Here is a 24,824-nt window from a genome sequence, read left to right as displayed (position 1 = left end):
GACAGGGTTTCACCATGTTGGCCAGGCTGGCCTTGAACTTCTGACCTCAAGTGATCCGGCCGCCTCGGCCTCCCAAAGTGCTGGGATTACAGGCATGAGTCACTGTGCCCAGCCCATAATTAAATGTTAATCAACCATTGGTTAATTAATAATTATCAATAATTAAATATCACTCAATGATTTATTATCTATTAATCAATATTGCTTCTTTAAAAATTCATCAAAAACAATAGCCTAAGACTTAAAGGCATGTCATTTCTGAGATTCTGTAGTCACCTATACCAAATGTCACTCTCCCTAATGTTTTTGTGAAAGTAAAGATTTGTATTTTTTAAAGGTACTAATTGAAGCAGTAGTTCATTTGTGTCTGCCAATGAGTTGACTGTAAAAAAAAAAAAAAATCTCATTTTAACATTGTCGAGAGAGGAAATCCTTTGTGTTTGGCCTTGGATTGATAAAAACGAGTCTGGAATACTATATACGGCGAATATTAAAACTAGGGTTATGAAATGTTGCTTCAGTGTTCTCAGCCTCGGAGACTCAAAGTATCTTATTAGAAAGGATACATTGTTTTAATTGTTCCTCATTATATAGAATGAGAGGACATCATTTCTCTCCTTTTCCTCCCAGGTGGCCGTCGAGGACCGAGTCAGGCAGCTGCATGAAGCCCACAGGGACTTTGGTCCAGCGTCTCAGCACTTTCTTTCCAGTAAGTCATTTTCAGCTTTTATCACTTAGCTTTATTGCATCTTGATTAATAAGAATTAACAGTTGAAAAAAAAAACAAGAGAATTCAGAGGTGAACCATAATAATCTCTTGTCAGATGCAGTAGAAGCATAAATCATCCTGAAATATAACTTGGTTGATAAGTTTAGGAGGTTAGGAAGAGGAAGGCCAGTTGGATCATTTTATCCAGTCTCCAGCTAATGCATAATTGTTTCCTGCAATATATTCTCAAATGTTAACTTTATTAATATTTTTGAGTCTTTTTGAAAAATATGGAACACTTTGCTCAGGGGCCATGCTAATATTCTCTGTATCATTATTCCAATATCAGTATATGGGCTGCTGAAGCAAACACATACTTCTGAGTTTTTAATTTCTGCCTATCAGTTCAGTTCATAAAGCTAATAATTATGATATCATGTAATTATAATATGATCATTCAATATATGTTACTGTGACTCTATAATTATTTATCTCTAAATAATTCATTAAATACTCCCTGCCTTATGAAATGAGTGACAGTTCTCAAAAGAAGGCATACAAATGGACAACAGGTATATGAAAAAATGCTCAGCATCACTAATCACCAGGGAAATGCAAATCAAGACCACATGATATATCTATCATCTTACCCCAATTAGAATGGCTATTATTCAAAAGACAAAAAATAACAGATTCTGGTGAGAATGTGAAGAAAGGGAACTCTTTTACAGTGTTGATGAAAATGTAACAGTAAATTAGTAACAGTAGGAAGATTTCTCAAGAAACTATAAATAGAACTACCTTGCCATCTGGCAATCCCACTACTGGTTATCTATCCCAAAGCTAAGAAATCAGTATATCAAAAAGGTACCTGCACTTGCATGCTTATCACAGCACTGTTTACAACAGCAAAGATGTGAAATCAACCTAAGTGTATATCAACAGATGCATGGATAAAGAATATGTGGTATCTATACACAATGAAACACTAGAAGAATGAAACGATGTCATTCACAGCAACATGGATGGAACTGGAGGTCATTATGTTAAGTGAAATAACCCTGGCACAGAAAGACAAAAATTGCATGTTCTTACTCTTGTGGGAGCTAAAAAAATTGATGATAAACATAGAATAGAATGATGGATACTAGTGGCTGGGAAAGGTGTGTGGGTAGAGGGGGAGATAAATAGAGGTTGGTTAATGGGTACAAACATCCAGTTAGATAGAAGGAATACGTTATATCATTTGACAGCAGAATAGGGTGACTATAGCTAACAACAATGTGTTGTATATTTTAAAGTACCAAGAAGAAAGGGCTTGAATTGTTCCCAATACATAGAAATGACAAATACTCAAAGTGATGGATGCCTCAAATACCCTGACTTGATCATTACGCATTCTATGCCAGTAAAATATCACATTACCTCATAAATATGTAAAATATTATGTATCAATAATAAATAAATAAATACGATGCCTCCAAGTTGAAACCTCAGCCTATGGGCATTTCCTTTCCCTAACTATTTGTGCAGTGGCGTGATCTTGGTTCACTGCAACCTCCTCCTCCCGGATTCAAACGATTCTCCTGCCTCAGCCTCCCAAGTAGCTGGGACTACAGGTGTGCACCACCAGGCCCGGATAATTTTTGTATTTTTTAGTAGAGACGAGGCTTCACCAGGTTGGTCAGGCTGGTCTCGAGCTCCTGACCTCAAGTGATCCACACGCCTTGGCCTCCCAAAATGCTGGGATTACATTCGTGAGCCTTGTATTCTCCTTTTGTCCTTGACCTCTAGTCATTCTTTTTATTTACTGGTTTTACCATTTTATTAATTGTGCTTTTATAATTAATACTAAGAGAAATAACCTTGGTTAACTGAAAGTTTAAGTATTAGAAAATCCTATTTATACAATATTGCATATTAAATTGGCAAGCACCTGTTTTCCTCTGATTAATGTTAATTTATACCACTTTTTATTTGATTGTGAGAGTATATGTGTTGAGTTTTTTGGTATTTAAAAAGCCATACTTTACCACATGGGGTTAACATCTGTTAGCATTCTGATGTATTTCCTTATGGTCATATATGAGTATATATGAGGGTTTATCCATCATTTTAACGCCATTACTTTGTGCCTAGCAATGTTACAGATTTTAACTAGTTTAATCCTTATAGCAATCCCTTAAGGTAGGTACCATTATTATACCCATTTCAATGATGAAGAAACTGAGGCACACATTCATACAGCTAGTAGATGAGGGAGCCAGGATTCAAACTCAAGAAGTTGGCTCCAGAGTCTGTGTTTTTCAGCATCGAACTGTAATTTTACTTAATTTATATATTTTATAGAGAGGAAGTAATTCTATATGATCTCCATTCTTCTGCCATATTCTTTCATTGCCATTTTCTGATCATTTCCTTTCTTTTCCATTCTCCATGGGTTAATGAAAAGATCCACGCTCACAAATACTTTAAAGTATTTGAGTAGATGCTGTCATGTGTGTCTTCAGTTGGCTGTTGTCTTTTTGAACAAAATTTCCTGGAAGGTGTTGGTCCTGTGTTTTTGTCATACATCGATAATAGATTAAGAAGAAGTATCTTATTTTCTGGACTGGCTCTAACTTTAATAACCGCATGCAGTCTAGTTATTTGGACACAGTTTCACAATGCTTTGGAGTTGCCAAGAAAAAGGGATAAGTTAAAGCAGTTTATCTAAATGAGTGGGATCGTGGCTTTTAGGAACGGCTCTAGAAAAATGATAAAGGCTGCAGATTTTGTCTTCTGCATCTTTCCAGATCTCTGGTGTACTTAACTTGCCTTGGTGACAGCCATTCTATTCGATTTAATTGAGATTAAATGTGATAACATACTCCTAAGCGACTCATAAACCATAAATAAAAAATAGTACTATTATGAATATTAATTACTCCTCAGACACCAGGTATATTCATTCATATTTTCTTCTCCCTGACTCCCCCTCTGAATTCCCATGTCTTACCCACTAAAACCTATTTTCAGAAAATGATATACTCATTTAACCCAGGTGATAGGTAAAGTTTAATGTGTACTTCTCCTGGGTTATTTGCATTTTATTAACGTGAAAATCCATAAGCCTGAGGTGGTAGAACATCGGCCATAAGCTCTGAGCTGTGAGGAAGGAACTTTGAGGGGCCAAGGGGAGCATTCTCACACTTTTCAAACCATATCACATCAGTGCCCACTTCCAGAAAGGTCAGGCCTGTTAGACACAGGCATTCATAAAGAGACTGATCTACCTGCCTGAATGGAGCCAGCCCCGGAAGTCATCAATCTCTTGGATGCCCATGTGGAATATCAATATATGCTTAAAAGCTTTGCTTGCAGGTATAAAGAAAATACCAACTTGGTTTAAGGGATATTTAAGAAATAGGACAGTGAGACTAAAGATGGGTTGTTTCTTTACATTGTACTTTTTAAAATTACAAAGGTACTCTATACACATCAAGAAAAATTTGGAAAGCCCACAGTACAAACAAGAAAAGAAAAAGTATCCATAATCCTATGACTCAGAGATAATCACTATCAGAAATTTGGTTTATATACTTTCTGTATTTCTCTTGTGGTGTGTGTGTGTGTGTGTGTGTGTATCAAGGTTCTATCTTTGCTTTTATTTTTTAATTTATTTTTTTTTTGAGACAGAGTGCAATCTCAGCTCACTGCAACCTCCCCACTCCTGGGTTCTAGCGATTCTCATGACTCAGCCTCCCGAGTAGCTGGGATTACAGGAATATGCCACCACGCTCGGCTAATTTTTTGTATTTTTAGTAGAGACGGGGTTTCACTATGTTGGCCAGGCTGGTCTCAAACTTGTGGCCTCAAGTAATCCACCCACTGAGGCCTCCCAAAGTGTTGAGATTACAGGCATGAGCCACCATGCCCAGCCTCTCTCTTTTCTTTTAAACCATGGACAGATAAAAACATGCTAGTTTTATGACCTGCTTTTTTCCCTTAAAACTATCTTTACAATATTTTCATGTGTTTAAATATTCTTCTACAGAGTCATTTTTCTAATGACTGGCTAATACTCTCTTCTGTGGCTATACCAAATGTACCAACACAATTTTTTTTTTTTTTTTTTTTTTTTTGAGACGGAGTCTTGCTCTGTCACCCAGGCACCCAGACTGGAGTGCAGTGGCGTGATCTCGGCTCACTGCAAGCTCCGCCTCCCGGGGTCACGCCATTCTCCTGCCTCAGCCTCTCCAAGTAGCTGGGACTACAGGCGCCCGCCACCACGCCCGGCTAATTTTTTGTATTTTTAGTAGAGACGGGGTTTCACCGTGGTCTCGATCTCCTGACCTCGTGATCCACCCGCCTCGGCCTCCCAAAGTGCTGGGATTATAAGCGTGAGCCACTGCGCCCAGCCTGTACCAACACAATTCTAAATTCCTCAATATTAAGATTATTTCACAATCTTTATTATATCGAGCATTATGGCTAATTTCCTTTTTATACCTTTACAAATATCTCAGATTCTTTCTACAGGATAAATGCCTAAAGGTGGAATTGTTGTGTTAAAGAATGTTTACATTCGTAAGCCTTTTCAAGTGTATTGCCAAACTTACCTCTAGAAAATTGCACCAGAAATTGGGTGTGCCATCCAAACCATATCTGAGCCAGGCATGGTGTGGCTCATGCCTATAATCCCAATTCTTTGGGAAACTGAGGCAGGAGGATCACTTGAGCCCAGGAGGTCAAGGCTGCAGTGATCCATAATCACGCCCCTGCACTCCAATCTGCGTGACAGAGCAAGACCCTGACCCTAAATTTAAAAAAAAAAAAAAAATCACCATATTTGAAGCAGGACATCTCTGAAGTCACGTATTTGCTACTATAAAAGCAGCTTCCCCCTACCAATGAATAAAAATATGTTTTAAATATCCCTCTAAGGTCATATTAAATGAATTTGAATTGATACATTTTTTTTAGACAGGTGCTTTCAGGTTACTATGAATAATAATAGGGTGGTTCCTAAAGCTTAGAAATTACAAAGAAAAGAAAAATAAGCAGGAACTACTAATTGCACCCCCCAACATAAACATGCTTACTGTCTCTGTTTATCTTATTTTCTCTCTCTCTCTCTCTTGCACGTGCATGCACTCTGTCTCTCTCACTCTGACACACACACACACACACACACACACACACACACTCCCCTTTGGAAATTATTTGGAAATTACATTACCAGCTGTCTGTTTTTTATCAGAAGACAGAGGCAGCCTTTTACTAAAAAAAAGAATTCACTGTTTCTTTCTGGTGGCCCAATCTCTACATGTTAAAGAAATTGTTTCTTTTATCTTAGATCTAAGAGAAAATGAGAAAAGCGTTGTGAAATATGACCCTTCTCCATTGATAGACACTAACTTGTCCTTACTTCCAGTTTTAATACACTGCTACTCCTAATTGACTTCTACAATGTAAACCAAGAAAAAGGAGAAATTCTAATAGTGTGACTTTAAATATATATACAATTTACAATAAAATTATGTAAATTATTAAAATTATATACTAATATATAATTATATATGTATAATTGGTAGGTATGTTGTCAGTCTCTTCATATGTCTGTGATTAAGAAAGTACTAAAGTATTTATTGGTTGGCATAGTAGTCTGAATATTGTCCTTTTCTTTTGAAGAGTTTAAAGATTTGCTGGGCATGGTGGCTCACACCTGTAATCCCGTCACTTTGGGAAGCTGAGGGGGGCAGATCACTTGAGGTCAGGAGTTCAAGACCAGCCTGGCCAACATGGTGAAACCCCGTCTGTACTAAAAATACAAAAATTAGCTGTTTGTGGTGGTACTCGCCTGTAATCCCAGCTACTCAGGAGGCTGAGGCAGGAGAATCACTTGAACCCTGGAGGTGGAGGTTGCAGTGAGCTGAGATCATGCCACTGCAGTCCAGCCTGGGTGATAGAGAGAGAGAGACTCTGTCTCAAAAAAAAGAGTTTAAAGATTTTTCCTGACCATTATCTAAATTCTCTGGTCTTTTGTTCTAAATTCTACTTTTCTCACCAAGAAAGATCACTATATATTTGGGTAAAGGGAGAAATCCTTCTATAACAGTAAAAAGAATCCATGGTTTTCTCAATATTTTACAAGTTCCAGAATTTCCTTAAAAGAATATTTTCCAAGCCAGGTTCTTTAAAACATTAATGTTATATTAGATTTTGATAACTGTCCCTTGAAAAAAATAGTACTGATTAATAAGATTGGAAAAACACTAGGTTTCAAAGATAAGCAAGTTTATTTCTTGTTAGAATTCTTGGAGCCTTTATTATACACTGAGACTCTAAGAGGATAAGGAGTCTATAGTTCTCCAGTTTTAGGTGACTGTGGAAGCCTTTTTCAGGCACACCAATTAATTTCACACTAAACTTTATGCCATGGATCACAGTGAATCTTTGCCTTAATGTTGTATTTGCCAAATGCTTTAATAACAAAAAATTTCTGCTAAAGGTTGTAAAAACGTGATCCAATTAAAAAGAAAATGAGTATTTTTGAGGCAAAAGGGTCAACTCCCTCTCTTTACTGAAGTTCCCAGCCCCACTCCCACCCAGGAGCCCTCTTGTGCTGTGGAATTTCCTAACTGGAGATAAGCTTAGAAAGTATCTATACCAGTAGTTTCCAAACTCTGAGGTGTGGCTCATTAGCAAATCCTAAAATCAGTTTAATGACTTACAACCAACAATTTTTTACTGGACTGGACTGGACTGGACTGGACTGGACTGGACTGGAATGGAATGGAATGGAACATATTAGAAAATATCAGAGTGCATTACCTAAGCAAGGTTAAGTGTTGTTTTGACGGTGACTAATTTGTTAGATGTGTGTGTGCATGCATGTGTGTGTATGTGTGTGTGCGCGCACGCGCATGCTAGATCACAATGTAAAACGTTTTTCTTCTGTGGGTTGCAGTCGAAATAGTTTGAGAAACATTGAATCATTCCAGCCCTTTCCTTATTTTACAGATAATAAAATAGGTGCAGAATGATCAAATGACATAACCAAGGTCACAAAGATAGTTATACTAAAGGACTGGAACCCAGTTTCTGGACTTCCAAGTCACACATCACACCGCCTTACCCATTAAGAAGAAATGCCCAGGCCAATAACTGCCTAGTCCATCTGCTATTGCCAACGATTATTCTCTCATATATTCCTCTTCGTTTGGCCATCCTAAGTTGTTTCACATAACCTAAATGTTTCTCTCAACACCTCTGGGCTAAAAACTGCCTTATCAAAATGATATCGATAGTGGTTAAGAGTAAAAGCTGTAAAATCAAACTGACTGGGTTCAAATATTCACTCAGACACTTGATGCTTTATTCTTTCTCTTTATTCTTCATCTTTAAAATAGGGATAATAGTAACATATTTGGTCAATTGTAAGACACACTTTTCCACCCACGTTTCAACAATTCTGAAATCAGAATGCACCTTACGACCAATGGGATATTGAATTCAGTGAAATATGGTTGTATTATTTCATAGGGTTACAGTGAAGATCAAACAGTTAATATTTGTAAAACCCTTAGAATAGTGCCTGGAACATAGTAAGTGCTATTCAAGTGTTTGCTATTAGCTTTAGCATTAGTATCATTATTACTATCAGCTTGATAGTATAACTTAATGCATGCCTGTTAGAGTCAAACTAGTCATGAAAGTTTCATTCATTCTCTTGCATTTAATTGTCAGTATAAATAGTTCCTCTCCTTTCTGAAGATGATTTCCAAGGATCTAATCTGAACGTCCAGTGTTTTGCACATTATAACAGCTCAATAGTTGTTTGTGTAACTAATGAGTGATAATCAAAAAGATAGACCTTAATCTCTATAAGGTCAGGATAGTATTAGTCTTGTTGACAGTTATATTCTACAGTACCTAATGTGGTATGTGGCACTTAGTAGATGTTCAGTAAATATTTACAGAATGAATTATGTCTTATACCCAAAAGAAGAAGAGGTAAATTCACTCTCGACATTGATAATACACAGTGGCATGAGATTTAGCATAGTGGCTATCACATAGTAGGCACTCAATAAATAATGTGACCTTTTATGTTGCTTCTCAGCAAAGACTAATAGCATTCATAACTTTATATGGTCGTTTTTATCAAAGTCTACTGTACCATGTAATATATTAAGGGAAAAGGCTGAGTTCAAAATTACAGCATGATCACAACTGTATTAGAAAATAAAATAAAAATAACAGAAATGTATACATAAAAGAAAAATGGAAAATAAAAAGACACCAAAAGGCAAACAGTTATTGCATCATTTCTTTCTTTTTACTTTTACAAATTTTCTGGTAATAGCATGTACTACTTTTGTAATGGAAAAAAAACAATAAAGGTAACATTTTGTACTCTAGCTTTTAACCAGTGACCTCTTGCAGTGGCAATGGGACGCTGAAAGGCAAATTTCCTTTTTACTATTTATTCTGAATTTAAAAGCTGTTTCATTGAGTGACCTTCTTATTCTCAGATTATGAGATACTGTAAAAAGAAAGAACTGATCAATTATTTCTTGCAGGCTTTACAATCTTAACTGCCTTAATCATATCCCTGGTTAAGTCTTTTTCTCTCTTGTCAAAGTGACTCAAATTTTTACAGTTTCTCCTTGATACATAGAGCCTAGCAGTTTGTTTCCATCTTGAGAGTTGCCAAGCTTTCATCCTGGACATTCCCCACTACACATACACACTTAATTTTAAAAAATAGGGGTAACCTTTAAGCACATCTAATAATTCCTGACATTTCACTTAACAGTGCTCCAACCTATGCTACCAGGGTCCTCAGGGAATGGATAATTTGAAATATGAGTGGGCCAATAATTTAAAGCTTCAGATTGGCTTAAATAAGCCATCATGAGGCCGGGCGCGGTGGCTCACTCCAGTAATCCCAGCACTTTGGGAGGCCGAGGCAGGCAGATCACCTGAGGTCAGGAGTTCAAGACCAGCCTGACCAACATGGAGAAACCCTGTCTCTCCTAAAAATACAAAATTAGCTGAGCGTGGTGGCATGCATCTGTAATCCCAGCTACTCGAGAGGCTGAGGCAGGAGAATCACTTGAACCCGGGAGGCAGAGGTTGCAGTGAGCCGAGATTGCGCCATTGCACTCCAGCCTGGGCAACAAGAGTGAAACTCCATCTCAAAAAAATAAAAACATAAAAATAAGCCATCATGATAAAAGTCAGAAAGAATTTTGCAGGTCCAATGTGAGATGATTTGGAGGCTAAAATTCTCTTTCAAGTAAAATCTCAGGGTGAAATGATTTGAGCCAGTTTCTTCAGCAGTCACGTGTTGTCCCAGGTATTAGGAATTTGGGACAAATGCCATGTGACCTACCAGTGATGCTGATAATGCCTCTGTAAATTCAAAGACAGCCTTTCCAATGCCCACAAAAAGCAGCTACCGCAGTAGTAATTCTATTCTCTTCTTAAAATGTATTGTCATGGCCCTTTTCTCCTTTAGCTCAAATTTATACTCCCCAGTAAGCTGTCAGATTTATTTGCTTTACAGTATCATTAGCAACCAGATTTTGCATCGTTGGCCCTGTATATCCCATCAATTTGAACACATGAGGAAACAGAACATTTTTGTTTCTGCTATGGGAATTTCTGTGCTGGGGCTGGCTTACAATGGCTCAAGAGAGCCAATTGTAAAATATTCAGGAATTGTGAGCTAGTTATTAAGCCTACCTTTGGTAGCTTGAAATCAGGCATAGTGGGAAGATTTACTCCATGGAAATTGGCAAATACTACAAATTGGGGCACTTTTTTTTTTTTTTTTGGCATGGATGGCTTCCTAGAAATGACTAATTTATGTATGTTATTTGGATCACTCAAGTCCCTGTATGCAAAGAATCTTCTTAAACTTAGCAGGAAGGATGCTCAGGATCCAAATATTTATCTGCCTTGTAGAGTGACCACTCATCCTGGTTTGTCTGGGACTTTCCCGGATTTAGCCCTGGAATTCCCATTTTCCAGGAAATCTCTGTAGTCCCAGGCAAACCAGGATAGTTGCTCACCCTAGCCTTAGGTAAAATCCCTAGAAATAGAGCCCTATTTAGATACATGGGGCTTCTTGTAGAAGTAATTTGTTCAGGTGAAAGGGAGTGAGGGAAGCAGGATAAAGAAAGAAGGATGCTGGTCAAGGAATTAAGTGGGAAGGAAGAGACTCACTTCAGCTTGATCCCACAGGGAGCTCTGGAGAACAAACTGTCCCTACCTTGAGATAAGGGGGCTAGGTTTTTTTGTTTGTTTGTTTTGAGACGGCATCTTGTTCTGTCACCCAAACTGGAGTGCAATGGCATGATCTTGGCTCACTGCAACCTCCGCCTCCCAGGTTCAAGCTATTCTCCTGCCTCAGCCTCCCGAGTAGCTGGGACTACCACGCCCGGCTATTTTTTTTTTTTTTTTTTTGTATTTTTAGTAAAGACGGGGTTTCACTATGTTGGCCAGGCTGGCCTCAAACTCCTGATCTCGTGATCCGCCTGCCTCGGTCTCCGAAAGTGCTGGGATTACAGGCATGAGCCACCGCGCCCAGCCAGGGCTGGGCTTTAATTTTCCCATGTGAATTAGTCACTGGCTGTGGATTTCTGGGGAGTAGGAGATAGCAAAGCAGTTACCATTTGGCCAAGGGAGGATTTCTGGTGAAAGGAGCAATGAGGCCTTAGCAACCAACACTCACAACCACTGCGGCTGGGTGAACCAGCTCAGTAAAAGGGATCTGAGTGGAACAACAATAGTATTAACCTCTCCTAGACTTTATGAAGCTGCTATCATACCCCATGCATAATCTGGCTTTAGAACTGAATGGGCGCATTTAGCTGGATCACTAACCACCACTCCTCTGTCACGTACTTACATGGAAATTAGCCCGGTGGCATGGAAGAGATGAGACAAATGTCTGTTTCTTTCTTATTTCATCTTCCTCATTGTGACAGATTCTTCTGGGCCTCATGAGGACCTAGGGCAAAGAGACCAGCACCAGAGTTCTGAATCAGTTTTATAACATGGGCACTATTTTGGTGGAATGCTGGCTCTGAAAGGTGTATTTTTACACTACCCAGAAAATGAAGGCATTTGTGAATTTGGCCTGGGGTAGCATTTTGTCATCTGTCCAAAATACAAAGCTTTGCACAACAGAAATAGTGGGATCACATCCCTGTGGGCAAAAATCATTACTTTCGTTTTTCCATTTGGATGTTTTCCATTTTCAGAACACAACCAGTTTGGGATTACAAAGTACTTTCTGGTGAGAACTTTGAAGTGAGGACAAAAGGCATTTTGTTCTTTTGTAGACTTACATAAACTGTTCCTGGTTTAAAAACCATTCTAGATTTTTAAATAGACTTTCAGATATCTGCAGTAAAAATCATCTTGATTTCAGTCTACTGCAGGGACTGCTCTGTTATGTGCTATGTCTCCTTAAGGCTGTAAGGGACAGGGATAGGCTTAGGTGATAAGGAACGTTTTCAGGATACGGAGAAGCATAAAGAATAACATGGGCCAGGCACGGTGGTTCACACCTCTAATCCCAGCACTTTGGGAGGCTGAGGCGGGCAGATCACGAGGTCAGGAGTTCAAGACCAACCTGGCCAGCATGGTGAAACCCCGTCTCTACTAAAGGTACAAAAAATTAGCCAGGTGTGGTGGCGCATGCCTGTAATCCCAGCTACTCAGGAGGCTGAGGCAGGAGAATCGCTTGAACCCAGGAGACGGAGGTTGCAGTGAGCCAAGATCATGCCATTGCACACCAGCCTGGGGGACAGGGCGAGACTCCATCTCAAAAAAAAAAAAAAAAAAAAAGAAAAGAAAAAGAAAAGAATAACATGGAACAACAGACACCATGAGACATGTTTGCTTCTTTCTGTATATGCATTTGCTGCCGTAGACTTCAGACTATTACAGTATCATATCTTCTCTCTTCTCTCCACCTAACACCTTCTACTTATAGTTTCTACTTTCTTATGACTTCCATTTTCTTCCTTTGTTATCCGACTTTTTAAACTTCCCCACCCATCTGTCATCTCTGTTTATCTCTGTGTATTACATTCAAGCTCTCCAAGAAAAAGTATCTGATTGGATTAGTTATTTATTATCCATCTAAGGGTTATGCCACCTCACAGGCCACAGGCCAGATTGTAAACCAAGCTTTCTTGACCTGGGCACTATTGGCATTTGGGGCCAGATAATTAGTGGAATGCTGGCTCTGAAAAGTGTATTTTTACACTACTCAGAAAATGAAGGGATTTGTGAGTTTGGTCTGGGATAGCATTTTGTCATCTGTCCTAGAATACAAAGCTTTGCGCAACAGAAATGGTGAGATCACATCTCTGTGGGCAAAAATTATTGGGGGCTGTCCTGTGCATTATCTCTGGCCTCTACTCACTACATGCCAGTAGCACTCCCCTCCCTTAGTTGTGACAACCAAAAATGTCTCCAGACATTGTCTGTCTGATGTCCCCTGTTGGGTGAAATTGCCCCTAGTTGAGAATCACTCCTTTATACCAATGCCTGCACAATTTGTGGTAATGAAAGTCATGTGGAACACTAAATACAGTGACCTATGCCTGAGGAATTATTTGAAGTTGCTTTTCTGCATCCTTAGGGACCCTTTAGTCTCTCGATGAAAGGGAGTGTCCTCAGCAGATAATCTTCAGGAATTGCCTCAACTGCCTCACCCAAGATCATACCCCTTATAGGGGCAGCTCTTCCTGATCAGTGTAGGAGAATAATGACCTGGCCATTTTGGCCCAACTCAGGAGAACATTAACATTCTTTTTTTTTTTTTTTTTTTTTTTTTTGAGACGGAGTCTCGCTCTGTTGCTCAAGAGCTCCCATGGGGTTGAATGAGACTGTCACTGGGTCTGCATTCACCTTGACTTCTCCCTATTCCTATTCCTGTTTCTTTCACTTCCCCTCCACAGTTGTCTATCCTGCTCTGTAATCATTGCCTTAGAGTTGGCTTCCTGGAGGAAGCCAATCTGTGACGGGGCAATGAAATTGACAGGCATTTAGAAGCATCTAAGAAAAAGGTATTGTAATAGGCCCATTACAGTCACTGGGTAATTTGATTTACTCTTGCTTTCATAACGAGGTTGATTATTTTGTCCAGGGTAAGTAGTGATTATTATTATTTAAGGTGTCCAACCTCATGATCTCCATTAATAGGTAAGGACTTTGGGGACAGCATAAAATTACATGAGTCTCTTACCTTAAACCTTAAGCTCAGCAGCATACATGCCCATGACAGGCAAGAGTTAGAACGTAAGATGGTCAGTAACATAGATCTTGAAAGGAAATATGTTGGAGTGTGAGCACTTTAAGGGCATAGGGCCTGCATTACTTTTTTATTAAAAATAATTTTGCATCTAACACAACATCTTGCATATTAGATGCAGGATATGCCTTGATTGAGTGAATAACTGGGCACTTAAAAGATTGTTCCCAGTCTAATAAAATGAAAGAACTTAGCCTAGTGCTGAGTCTAATGTCCAGAAAGAGTTAATGAACTTCACTTTATTTTCAGTCAGTTAAGAATTGATTCACTTTGTTACTCAACAAATGTCTATTGAATGACCAATATAAATCAAACTCTGATCTAGGAACTGGGGAAACAGCAGTAAATAAAACAAAGTTCATTTATTGTGGAGCTTACATTTTTACAAGAGAAGATGGGCAATCAGGTCATGATAAGTTTGATTTAAAAACAAAGAATAAAGCAGGCTAAAGGGGCTAGAGGATGGGAGAAAGGGACCCTTTTAGTGGAGTGGTCAGGAATGGTGACATTTCAGTAGAGGTGTGAGGAAGTACACCAGTCAGATATTGGGGGACAAAGTGTTCCAGGTGGAGGAAACAGTAAAAGTAAAGGATCCAAGATGGAGCATGCTTAGAGGGTTTGAGAAATATTAATAGCAAGGAAGCCAGTATGACTGAAGCCAAGGAGGAAAGACGGTGAATGATAGGAGGTCAGTGAGTGACCAAGGGCCAGACGAGGAAGGGTCTTATCAACTATGGTTGGCTACCGTTAAAAGCCTTTGGCATATATGCTTTGTGAGAAGGGAAGTCATAGAATTCTGAGCTAAGAAGTGACATGGTGCCTGTAGCATTGTTACTTACTGTGCCTGTAGTATTCATTCATTCATTCCTGTATTTATTAACAAAAACGAGTCACCTGAAATATAAAGATAAAAAGAATTATCGCCTTGGGACATTTAAATACTAATCACAAAAGACAGACCTATAAAAAATGACCTCCTACAGTGGTAGTAAATAGTGGGTGCTATAGGAGTAGAATGGAAGGAGGAATCCATTCCACAGTGAGGGAAAGGAGATGTTCTATCTAAATGAGTATTAATGCATATTGTCCCTGAGGCTACATGCACATCCAAAGTAGAGGGTATTCCTTTTGATAGGAACTTAGCAAAGAATGTTTATAATTGCTTGGTCCCTGATCTCACTTAGCAAGAGTCACAAGATGCATTCAGTGATGAAAAATCAGTTTCTCCCTTCTACTTACCCATTCTGATAAGATGAATATCTCGGGCCGGGCGCGGTGGCTCACGCCTGTAATCCCAGCACTTTGGGAGGCCAAGGTGGGTGGATCACCTGAGGTCAGGAGTTCAAGACCAGCCTGACCAACATGGTGAAACCCCGTCTCTACTGAAAAATACAAAAGTTAGCTGGGCATGGTGACAGGCACCTGTAATCCCAGCTACTTGGGAGGCTGAGGCAGGAGAATCGCTTGAACCCAGGAGGCGAAGGTTGCAGTGAGCCGAGATGGCACCATTGCACTGCAGCCTGGGTGACAGACCAAGACTCTGTATCCAAAAAAAACCAAAGATGAATATCTCCCTTTCCAGTTTCGTGTGTAGTCTCCTTATAGCCCTTCTTTTCAGAAAAGGGATTTCTTATGTATGTATAATGAATATAAATATAGGTTTTAGAGAGCGCTAATGTCTTAATGAGATAGAAATAGGCAGATGAGAGAGAATAATTGTGAAGGATTAGTCAACATGAGGGCAATTTGATATGGAAAGAAAGTCTGAGTAGGAAATGTCTGTGAAAAAAAAAATTCGAAGAGGAATGGAATGAAATGAGCTCATTTATGGTGTGAGTTAGGGACAGAAGGGATTTATTCTCAAGAGGTGAAAAGTGAAGGAGTTCATGTTCTAGAATTTGACCTAGACCAGCTATCCAGGGAAAGAAAGTAATTCAAAAGACTTGGTCCAGGAGATCTGGAGCAGATACATCTATTACAGGAAGAGTCAAAGTTTTGAACTGCATCTTCAGTTATTCCTGGAACCCAACACAAAAGCTCATGACAACCTTGTTATCTTCAGGCAAAAAAAAAAAAAAAAAGGGCAGCAAGGCTTATGTCTTAAACAAGACGGCACGTAACTTCAGGTCAGAGAATTCCATTAACATGAATCACCCACACCAATTTAAATAGGAAAAAAAATAGTAAGTTTGGTAATGTAAAATTTAGTTTAAAAATCAGAACTAACAATTGAAATTAAAGCAAGAATGTTTTATTTATTTCTAAAAATATTTAGCTATTTGTTGTGAATTCTGAAGTAATACTAATATAGTATATAATGATAAAACACAGTTGATTTTCATAGTAAACATCAGCATCAGAATGCCAAGAGGAAGATTTGTCTCCGTTCATGTTTTATTACTCTGAGAACCGCATAACATTTTTTAAAGAGTCAGAAAATGGCTAGAAAAAGAGGAAGAAAGATTGTTTCCTTAACTAGTTCCCTGGTCCCGTGCTTTGGTGGTTAACAGTCAGTTTAACTCTAGAACCATAGAAAGTCTCTGTCATTTTCCTGGTTACCCTGGGATTCCTCACATTGGCAGTAAGTTAGTGAATGAGATAAATATCCTGATAACTAGCTACATTAATGATGAAAATGATAATAAGTGTAGGAGCTGGAATTTTTAAAAAGTATTGAGTACTCTGTGCTCTTAACACAGAGGAAGCATTTTGCATAGATTAACCCGTTTAATCCTCACGCCAACCTTGTAAAATAAGGACTGTTATTGTCTCCATTTCACAGAAGAGAAAACTGAGACTAGAACAATTTACTAACATATTCAAGTTCATACTTGTAACTATTATGGATTATCAGCCTTAGAAAAGGGGTTCCAGACACCAGTGAATAGCAACCCACAAGTCTCAACTGCACAGAACAAAGAGGATGGTACTCCCCATTAATCTTTGCATGTTAGTAGAGGCAGTGGGTAGGAACAAATGGGAGAGACTGGCTGGAGGATATTTTCTATTCTTTAATCTTTATGACACTGTTTCCCCTCTCCCCTTCTCTCCACTCCTCTCTCTGTCAGCTGTATCCACAATAATGCCACAATATAACTACTATACAAGAATACAAAGCTTCTATTCTCAAGCTTATGGGTCTACAGGTCAACTGTAATTCAGGTGATCTGGATAAAACTTGACTGGAAAGCTCTACTTCATACTGTAGAATGCCTGGGTTTGCCTCTAGGCTCTGAGTTCAGTTTAGATGGTCTCTAAATGTATTGGGTTGTGAGCCCCAGACTAAAGGATCAGGAGCAACCTGGGGCATGTTTTCATGGCAGATTGCCAGTGCGACAAGCCTCTGTTCACATCATATCTGCTAAAGCAAGTCACATGGTCAAGGAGCTAGGAAGCACACTGTGCTCACCATGAGGCCATGGCTAAGGTATACATGTTTAATTCTTTCACAACTGAGTGAAAAATGGACCCCAAATTCAATCTCTCCTATACTCTTTTTGCTTTAATTGCTGTCACAGCTTTAGTTCTTTCTCACTCTTCTCGCTTGCTAATGGATGTACATCCCATCTATAATCATTTGCTTTTTTAATATCTGAGTTGCTCCCTACTGTCTCAGGTTTCAAATTTTACTTTCCTTGAAATTTCCCTGGTGCCTAATACAATACCTTTCACACAGAGAGCGTTTAGCAAATGGTGTTGACTGCCTGCGGTCTTTTAAAAGCCCATCTGCAGAGACAGTAAAGGCACCTGGCGATATTGTATTGACTTGTTAGTAACCTGACTTAACCCAGATGGCCCAAAGACTGTAACCGCCATTACCTGGAGGAAAGTTCTCTGGTAATGCAGTCAGCCAATTATGATCGAATGTACTCAAAAATTCCTTGAGTATAAATTATTCATGGCTCTATTTATGTACGTATCTATCTTCCTATATCTGACCTTAGGAAGCTTGATTGCTTTCTTACTCTTCTAATAATCACCATGATGTTTTTGAAGTTTTCTGTAAGTCGGTTAGAAGAAGCTTTTTTTTTTTTCATGAGTAATGCCACCCAACTTTGGCTATTAGACTTTGTGTGACTGTGCAGCCAGCAGCACTGGATATTAGATATAGTTTTATCTCTGCAACTCAGTCACCTTGCCAAGAATTTTAGTACAAACTCTTGACTTCCCAGATCAAGTGTGAGCCTGATACTCTAAATGACTTGGCAATCTACTGACAAATCCCATGGTGTGGTATCCTGTTCACCATATGCAATGGTCTCAGAGCTCAGCGTTATCTGTCTGACAGCTCATATAATATTTACAGGTTGTTATTCGTGAGGAATTTTAGTTAGCCATAAAGATTTTCACAGCTGTGGCAGACATTAGAGTTCTCATTCATCACTCTTGTGACCTTCCTGTCTGGAATGTAGCCCATCTATCTCTGCTGTTGAAATCTTTATGGAAAATCTGCCCATCTTTGAAAGTTTAGTAAGTGATCTTAAAGTTTTCATTGAATCTTTACTTTTGATATACGATATAGACATATAAAGCACTATCCTTATTTTAATTTAACGTTTTGAAAAGTGTTAAATTTAACTTGGCCTTTCATTTAAATGACAGAAAACTTACTCTTGCTACAGGAACTATATGCGTCACATCAAAAGAAAATAGAAATCATACAGAAAAAAATTGGAATGGGAAAATTTACACATGCATACATATATATTAAACACTAATAACTACATGAAAGCTTAAATACTGTATTATAATCTTGATTATGACTTTAGGAAATGAAAAAGGTAGAAATACATTTTGCATATAATTTAACATTATAAAGAAACCGTAAGCAAATTCAGTAATGAAGTGAACTGAATAGGCTGGGTTACAGAGCACAAGAGAGGGATGACCAACAATCAGATGTTGCCCGTTTTCATTTACATGTTCGTCTTTTTATACACAACTTCTCAAATGCTTGCTTCCCCTCCGTCTATTCCCTCCTTCAGCCTCTGATCACTAGTGTGAAATTGCCCTTTTGAGGTCACCAGTGATCGTGGGATCAAATACATCTTCTTCTTCTACACCCTTAGTCTGTCAGGCTCAAGAATTGTTTATACTTCGCCAGCTAGGCTGTTCTTGTGTTTCATCCCACTTTATTCTAGCTTCTGTATTATTTTTCTTTGACAGCAATTCTGTTGCCACCACCATTTGGGGGCATTTGCCAGGGTACATTACCTTTTGTTTTCCTCCACTGTACTCATCTTTTTTTTTTTTTGTACCTTTATAGCTTTCTTGGGGTATAATTGATGTGCAAAAACATGCATATTTAATATATGTAATTTGTTAAGTTTGGACATATGTATACGCCCAAGATACTATTGCCACAAACTAAAGATAATTAACATATTCATTACCTACAAAAGTTTTGTGTCCCTTTGCTTTTGTGTGTGTCTGTGCATGGCAAGAACACAACATGAGATGGACCCTCTTTTTTTTTTTTTTTTTTTTTTTTGAGATGGAGTCTCGCTCTGTCGCCAGGCTGGAGTGCAGTGGCACGATCTCAGCTCACTGTAACCTCCACCTCCCACGTTCAAGGGATTCTCCTGCCTCAGCCTCCCGAGTAGCTGGGACTATAGGTGTGTGCCACCTCGCCCAGCTAATTTTTGTATTTTTAGTAGAGACGGGGTTTCACCATGTCGGCCAGGATGGTCTCGATCTCTTGACCTCGTGGTCTGCTCACCTTGGCCTCCCAAAGTGCTGGGATTACAGGGGTGAGCCACTGTGCCTGGCCGAGGTGGACCCTCTTAATCCCCTCAAGTTTTAAGTGCACAACATAGTATTGTTAACTATAGACACTATGTTGTACAGCAGATCTCTAGAAGTTACTCATCTTGCATAAGTGAAACTTCATACTCATTGAATAACAATTTCTCATTTCCCCTGCCCCGTCTTCTGGCAACCACTTTTCTATTTACTGCTTCTATGAGGTTGACTATTTCAGACACTTCATAAAAGTGGAGTCATACAGCAATTATCCTTCTGTGACTGGCTTATTTCACTGAGCATGTCTGCAAGGCCCATCCACATTGTCATCAATGGTAGGAACCTTCTTTTTTTTAATGCTGAATGATATTCCATTGTATGAAAATGTCGTGTATACATACAGTTCTCTTTGTATTATCTTCCTTCCTTAAAGAGTCCAGCCATTCTCATAGCATCTGCTATGATTCTAGTACTTACGGTCTTGTCCTTTCACTTGCATTTCAGTGAAAAGAACCAAATTTATGCTGATGCAAACACCTGTACACAAAAGTTGATACCAGCTTTATTCATGATTGCCAAATGCTAATCAGTCTATGGGCCTCTTGATTTCACTGCATAAAATTTAAACTAATCTGTTTATCATTCATGCTGATGAGTGGTGGGTAAATGGTCTAGCTAAGAATGAAAGATCTGTTGTATAGATGTCATTGGTCTAGGAAGACAGAGATGTAGAAAGAAGTGCCATAAGCCCAGGCAGTTAGATACTATTCAAAGGCATTTCTCTCTGCCATACTTTATACTACATGTGGCACATTAACAGTAGTTAGGAGTGGATTCAAGGCTAAAGATAAATGCTGCCCAGGTGAGAGAGAAAGAATTGATTCCACAATTACGATCATCCAGACAACACATCATAGCTGTGTGATTACAAACATTATTTGTGGGGTGATTAACATTTTGCAAAGCAATTTCGTATTGATTTTCTCATTTTATCCTGACAACATTTTGGAGAGGGAGATATCATTATTCCCATTGGAATATAAGGAAAATAAGGCTTAGGCAGGAAAAAGACTAGTTTAAGAACATGAAGTGATAGCGGAGTCAGGACTCAAATCCAGTTCTTCTGAATCTGTACTCTGGACATTTTCTGCTTTATCCAGCTCCCTCTCAAGATGCTGGATTGGGCTTTGAAATAGAAAGCCAACATCCTGAGCGCCTTTCTAAACTCTGAGTTTTACAGTCTATCAGGGGAAGAGGAGAGTGTGAGAGGAATGTTCCCAAATAATCTACTGTATTATCTAACTTGCTTTGAGAATTATGCCAACTAAATACTATTGACCTGCAGAAAATTGATTTTTCTCTTTACACTCAGTAAAGAGAAGCTTCTGCTGCCGTAAGTGTAATTTATGTAAAATGTTTTTAAAACATTCATAGCCTTTAATCAAGTAAATATACTTCTAGGAATTTTGCTTTAAAAAATTAACTAAAATATGTGCAAAGATTTATCTACAAAGATGTTCACTGTGGCCTTACTTATAACAGTGAAAAACTGGAAACAACTTATATGTTCCCAAAGAGGGCATTTCTTCAATAAATCATGGTACATCCATAAGTGGGAATTTTTTAGCAATGAAAAGTCTGTTGTAACCCTACAAGCCCACTCTTAAGCATTCACCTTAGAGAAATGAAAACTTAGGCTTATGCAAACAGCTGTACACAAATGTTGATACCAGCTTTATTCGTGATTGCCAAATGCTAAAAGCAGCCTAATGTCTTTAAACAGTCGAATGGATAACTAAGCTGTAGTACACCCATATAATGGCATACTACTTAGCAATGAAAAGAAACAAATCGTTGATACAGCAATATGGATTATGCATTATGCTGAGTGGAATAAACCAGTCTCAAAAGGTTACATACTGTATTTATATGACATTCTGGAAAAGACAAAACAAGTCAGTAGTTGCCAGGTGTTGGGGCTGGAGGATGAGTTGACTACAAAAGGATACTATGAGGAAATTTTGGGCATGAGGGAACTGTTTTGTCTCCTGATTGTGATGGTCATCACATGAATCTATACATGTGTTAAAAACCACAACTGTAGACACAAAAAGTGATTTTTACCATATGTAAATTTTTAAATAACAAGTCAGTTACAGAAGAATATATAAGCATGTAGAAAAATTGTTCATAAATAACCCAGTTCCCTCATCCCTTGAGTGAGATAACTCTGAAGTGTGCTCTGCACTGAAGTGCCCAGGTGCTCCGAGCCCCAGGTGACCCCAGCAGCAATGCGTCCTTTATCAGCTTTCTTACCTTTCTGCCTTACTTCCCAACTCTTCTACCAGTGCTTCCTTGAATTGCCACCAAAACTACTTACACTCACCTTCTCTTTTTTTTTTTTTTTTTTTTTTTTTGAGACGAGTCTCGCTCTGTCACCCAGGCTGGAGTGCAATGGCACGATCTTGGCTCACTGTAACCTCAGCCTGCCAGGTTTAAGCGATTCTCCAGCTTCAGCCTCCCAAGTAGCTGGGATTACGGGCACGCACCACCGTGCCTGGCTAATTTTTGTATTTTTAGTAGAGATGGGTTTTTGCCATGTTGGCCAGGCTGGTTTTGAATTCCTGACCTCAAGTGATCCGTCCACCTCTGCCTCCCAAAGTGCTGGGATTACAGGCGTGAGCCACCGTGCCCAGCCCCACTTACCTTCTTGTCTCATCTACTTCTGGGGGATTGCAAGTAGATGGCTTCCATTCTCCTGGTTACTATAGCTCTGCCCATCATCATATCTGTGTTCCAGGCAGGAAGAGGAATGGGAAAAGGGCAAAAGCTGCCTCTCCATTTGGTCAGCCACCTTTAAAGAACTTTCCCAGAAGCCTCACACAAATCCCCTCAGTTGACATGCGTAGTCCTTGGGAACACGGCTGCATCCAACAGTTAGAAATTCTGTTACTAAAGAAGAAGGAGACTGGGTATAATACAGGCAGCCTGTCTCTGTCACGGAGCACAGGGGTCTGAAAGCAAGGACAAATAAAGCCATTAAGGTCATGTAAGGAAGTACTGGGATAAAAAAGTGAGGGGGAGTCAGGATGTAAACGGCCTTGAATACCAAAGGAAGGAATTTTAAATTTAGTTTATTAGCTTATATATATGAGTGGTTTAAAATTAGTTTATAAAATATGGAAGGTTTTTGAGTAAAAGCAATGTGCTCCAAATAGTACTTTGGAGAAATTAATCTATTAGTGCTACACTGGATTAGCTGAGAAGCTAGGGAGAACCTAAAGACAGCTATGAGGCTATTGCCATACAGCAGCATGAGAAAGTGTCTACACTTTGTCCCGTACTGTGGGTCCACTCTCCACACTTCCCTGCCTTGCCCTGGGCCTTGTGAGGTTGACCTGTGTGGGCTGCATGAATGGAATCCCCAGCCCTCCTAGCTTCAGGCTGAGCTCAGCCACTGGAGCACCGTGGTGGGAGACAGTGGGAAATGGAGAATGAGGTTGGAATGCTTATTCCCCTGACTCCCTCCCTACCTACTTCCCTTGACCAAAGATCCTGTCACATGACCAAAGATCCTCTTTACCCTATGCACATGCTCAATGGCTGCCTTTTACAAATATTATCCCTTGTGATCTCCTTACACTCTGCAAACACCTTTGTGAACAGCCCGTCTACTGAAGTCTCCTCAGCTTACCCAACTTGGTTGTGCCATCTGTTTCCTGCCAGGGCCCTGACTGATACAGTCCCATTATAATATATGTTCTGGTGAAACCTGATCCCATTTGAATCATAAGGCCCTTAAGGGTGAGGGACATGTTTGGACTTCTTTCCCCAACCCACCCTTGCCTGCAAATACCTAGCATGGAGCTGAGCACATCATATGTGTTCAGTAAATACCACTTTATTGATTTTAATGTTGGAATGGCAGATGTGCTCATTGAAAGATATCCTCAGAGACTAAAATTAACAGCAAAGTAGCAGGAACTGTGTCTGTCTTACTTACTGCAACAGTGCCAGAACCTTGTACAATGCGTAACACAAACAAGGTGCTCAGTAACGAAATGTTGCATAATGAGTGAAATGATGTTAGTTACCTTTTTTCATTGGGAACTGGGGCTCTGTTTTTGTCTTTATCAGGTGAAAATAAGCCTCATCTTAGCTCTTTTGAAATTAGCATCTCTGAAACTGATTAGATAATTTATTTGGGAAATTTGAAACAGGAGCTATGGTGGAGATTACAGATGACAGGGAGGCAGTTTTTGACCAGAATAAAAGGAAACTGTTTCTAATCATCACTAAAGCTATGGAAAATTTACAAAAAAACTGCTCCATAATGTGATGGCAGTAAAGTTGTTTAAGCAGCTCCTGGAAAATCATTTGGTGGAAATGATATAGAGAGTAAATGTAGATATCAGATATAATGTAGCAAACTTGGACTAGGTGATATAATTCCTTTTTAAGATTTATGTATTTACTTGGCTTTTTGGCAAAATATTTATTATGGGTTATGTACCACACATGATAAAATAGAGTGAAGTTCAAAGACTAAACAGACTTGGTTGTAATCCTGGTTGCCCTCTCTACTAGCTGCATGACCTGGATTAGTTTACTGAACGTTTCTGAACCTCGGTTTCTTCATCTGTAATAATGGAATAGCATGATCTCACAGGGTGCTTGAGAGAATTACATCAGATAACATACAGTGGAGGGCACATAGTAGAAATACAACATATTTGTTTTCCCCTTTATTTCCTGGATCATCTATCTGATTTCGTCTTGAGTAATAAACCAAAATTAGGATCTAATTTACGACCTTACTAGCTCATTTGATCTCATGTGATCTAATGTGATACTTCAACATCTGCAAAATAAAAATGACAATACCTACCTCACAGGTCATTTTGAATATGAAATGAGCTAGTTTAGGTCATGTTTCAGGTACATAAGTTGTTTTCAATAACTCCTTGTTCCTTTCTCCTCCTCCCACCTTCTCCCTCACTTCCTCTAGATCAGGCATTCTTAATGAGTGTGATATTGCTCCCAAGGGGGTGA

General features: G+C 39.1%; 1 protein-coding gene and 1 non-coding gene across 3 annotated transcripts in view; one reads left to right on the top strand and one right to left on the bottom strand.

Moving 5' to 3' along the window:
* Window positions 1-24,824, top strand: part of DMD (dystrophin) — a 1,770,560-nt gene that overhangs the window by 1,536,182 nt on the left and 209,554 nt on the right. For both annotated transcript variants that reach the window (XM_030807549.1, XM_030807550.1), the window contains one exon: window positions 631-709. In XM_030807549.1, the coding sequence (XP_030663409.1) occupies window positions 631-709 (79 nt within the window). The remainder of the gene's footprint in view (window positions 1-630; window positions 710-24,824) is intronic.
* LOC115833421 lies at window positions 974-1,082 on the bottom strand. The gene has a single exon (XR_004028853.1). It is a non-coding gene; the product is annotated as a U6 spliceosomal RNA (small nuclear RNA).

The sequence above is a fragment of the Nomascus leucogenys genome, chromosome X (genome assembly GCF_006542625.1).
Source record: "Nomascus leucogenys isolate Asia chromosome X, Asia_NLE_v1, whole genome shotgun sequence".
NCBI lineage: Eukaryota > Metazoa > Chordata > Mammalia > Primates > Hylobatidae > Nomascus > Nomascus leucogenys.
This window is presented reverse-complemented; position numbering and strand designations above follow the sequence as displayed.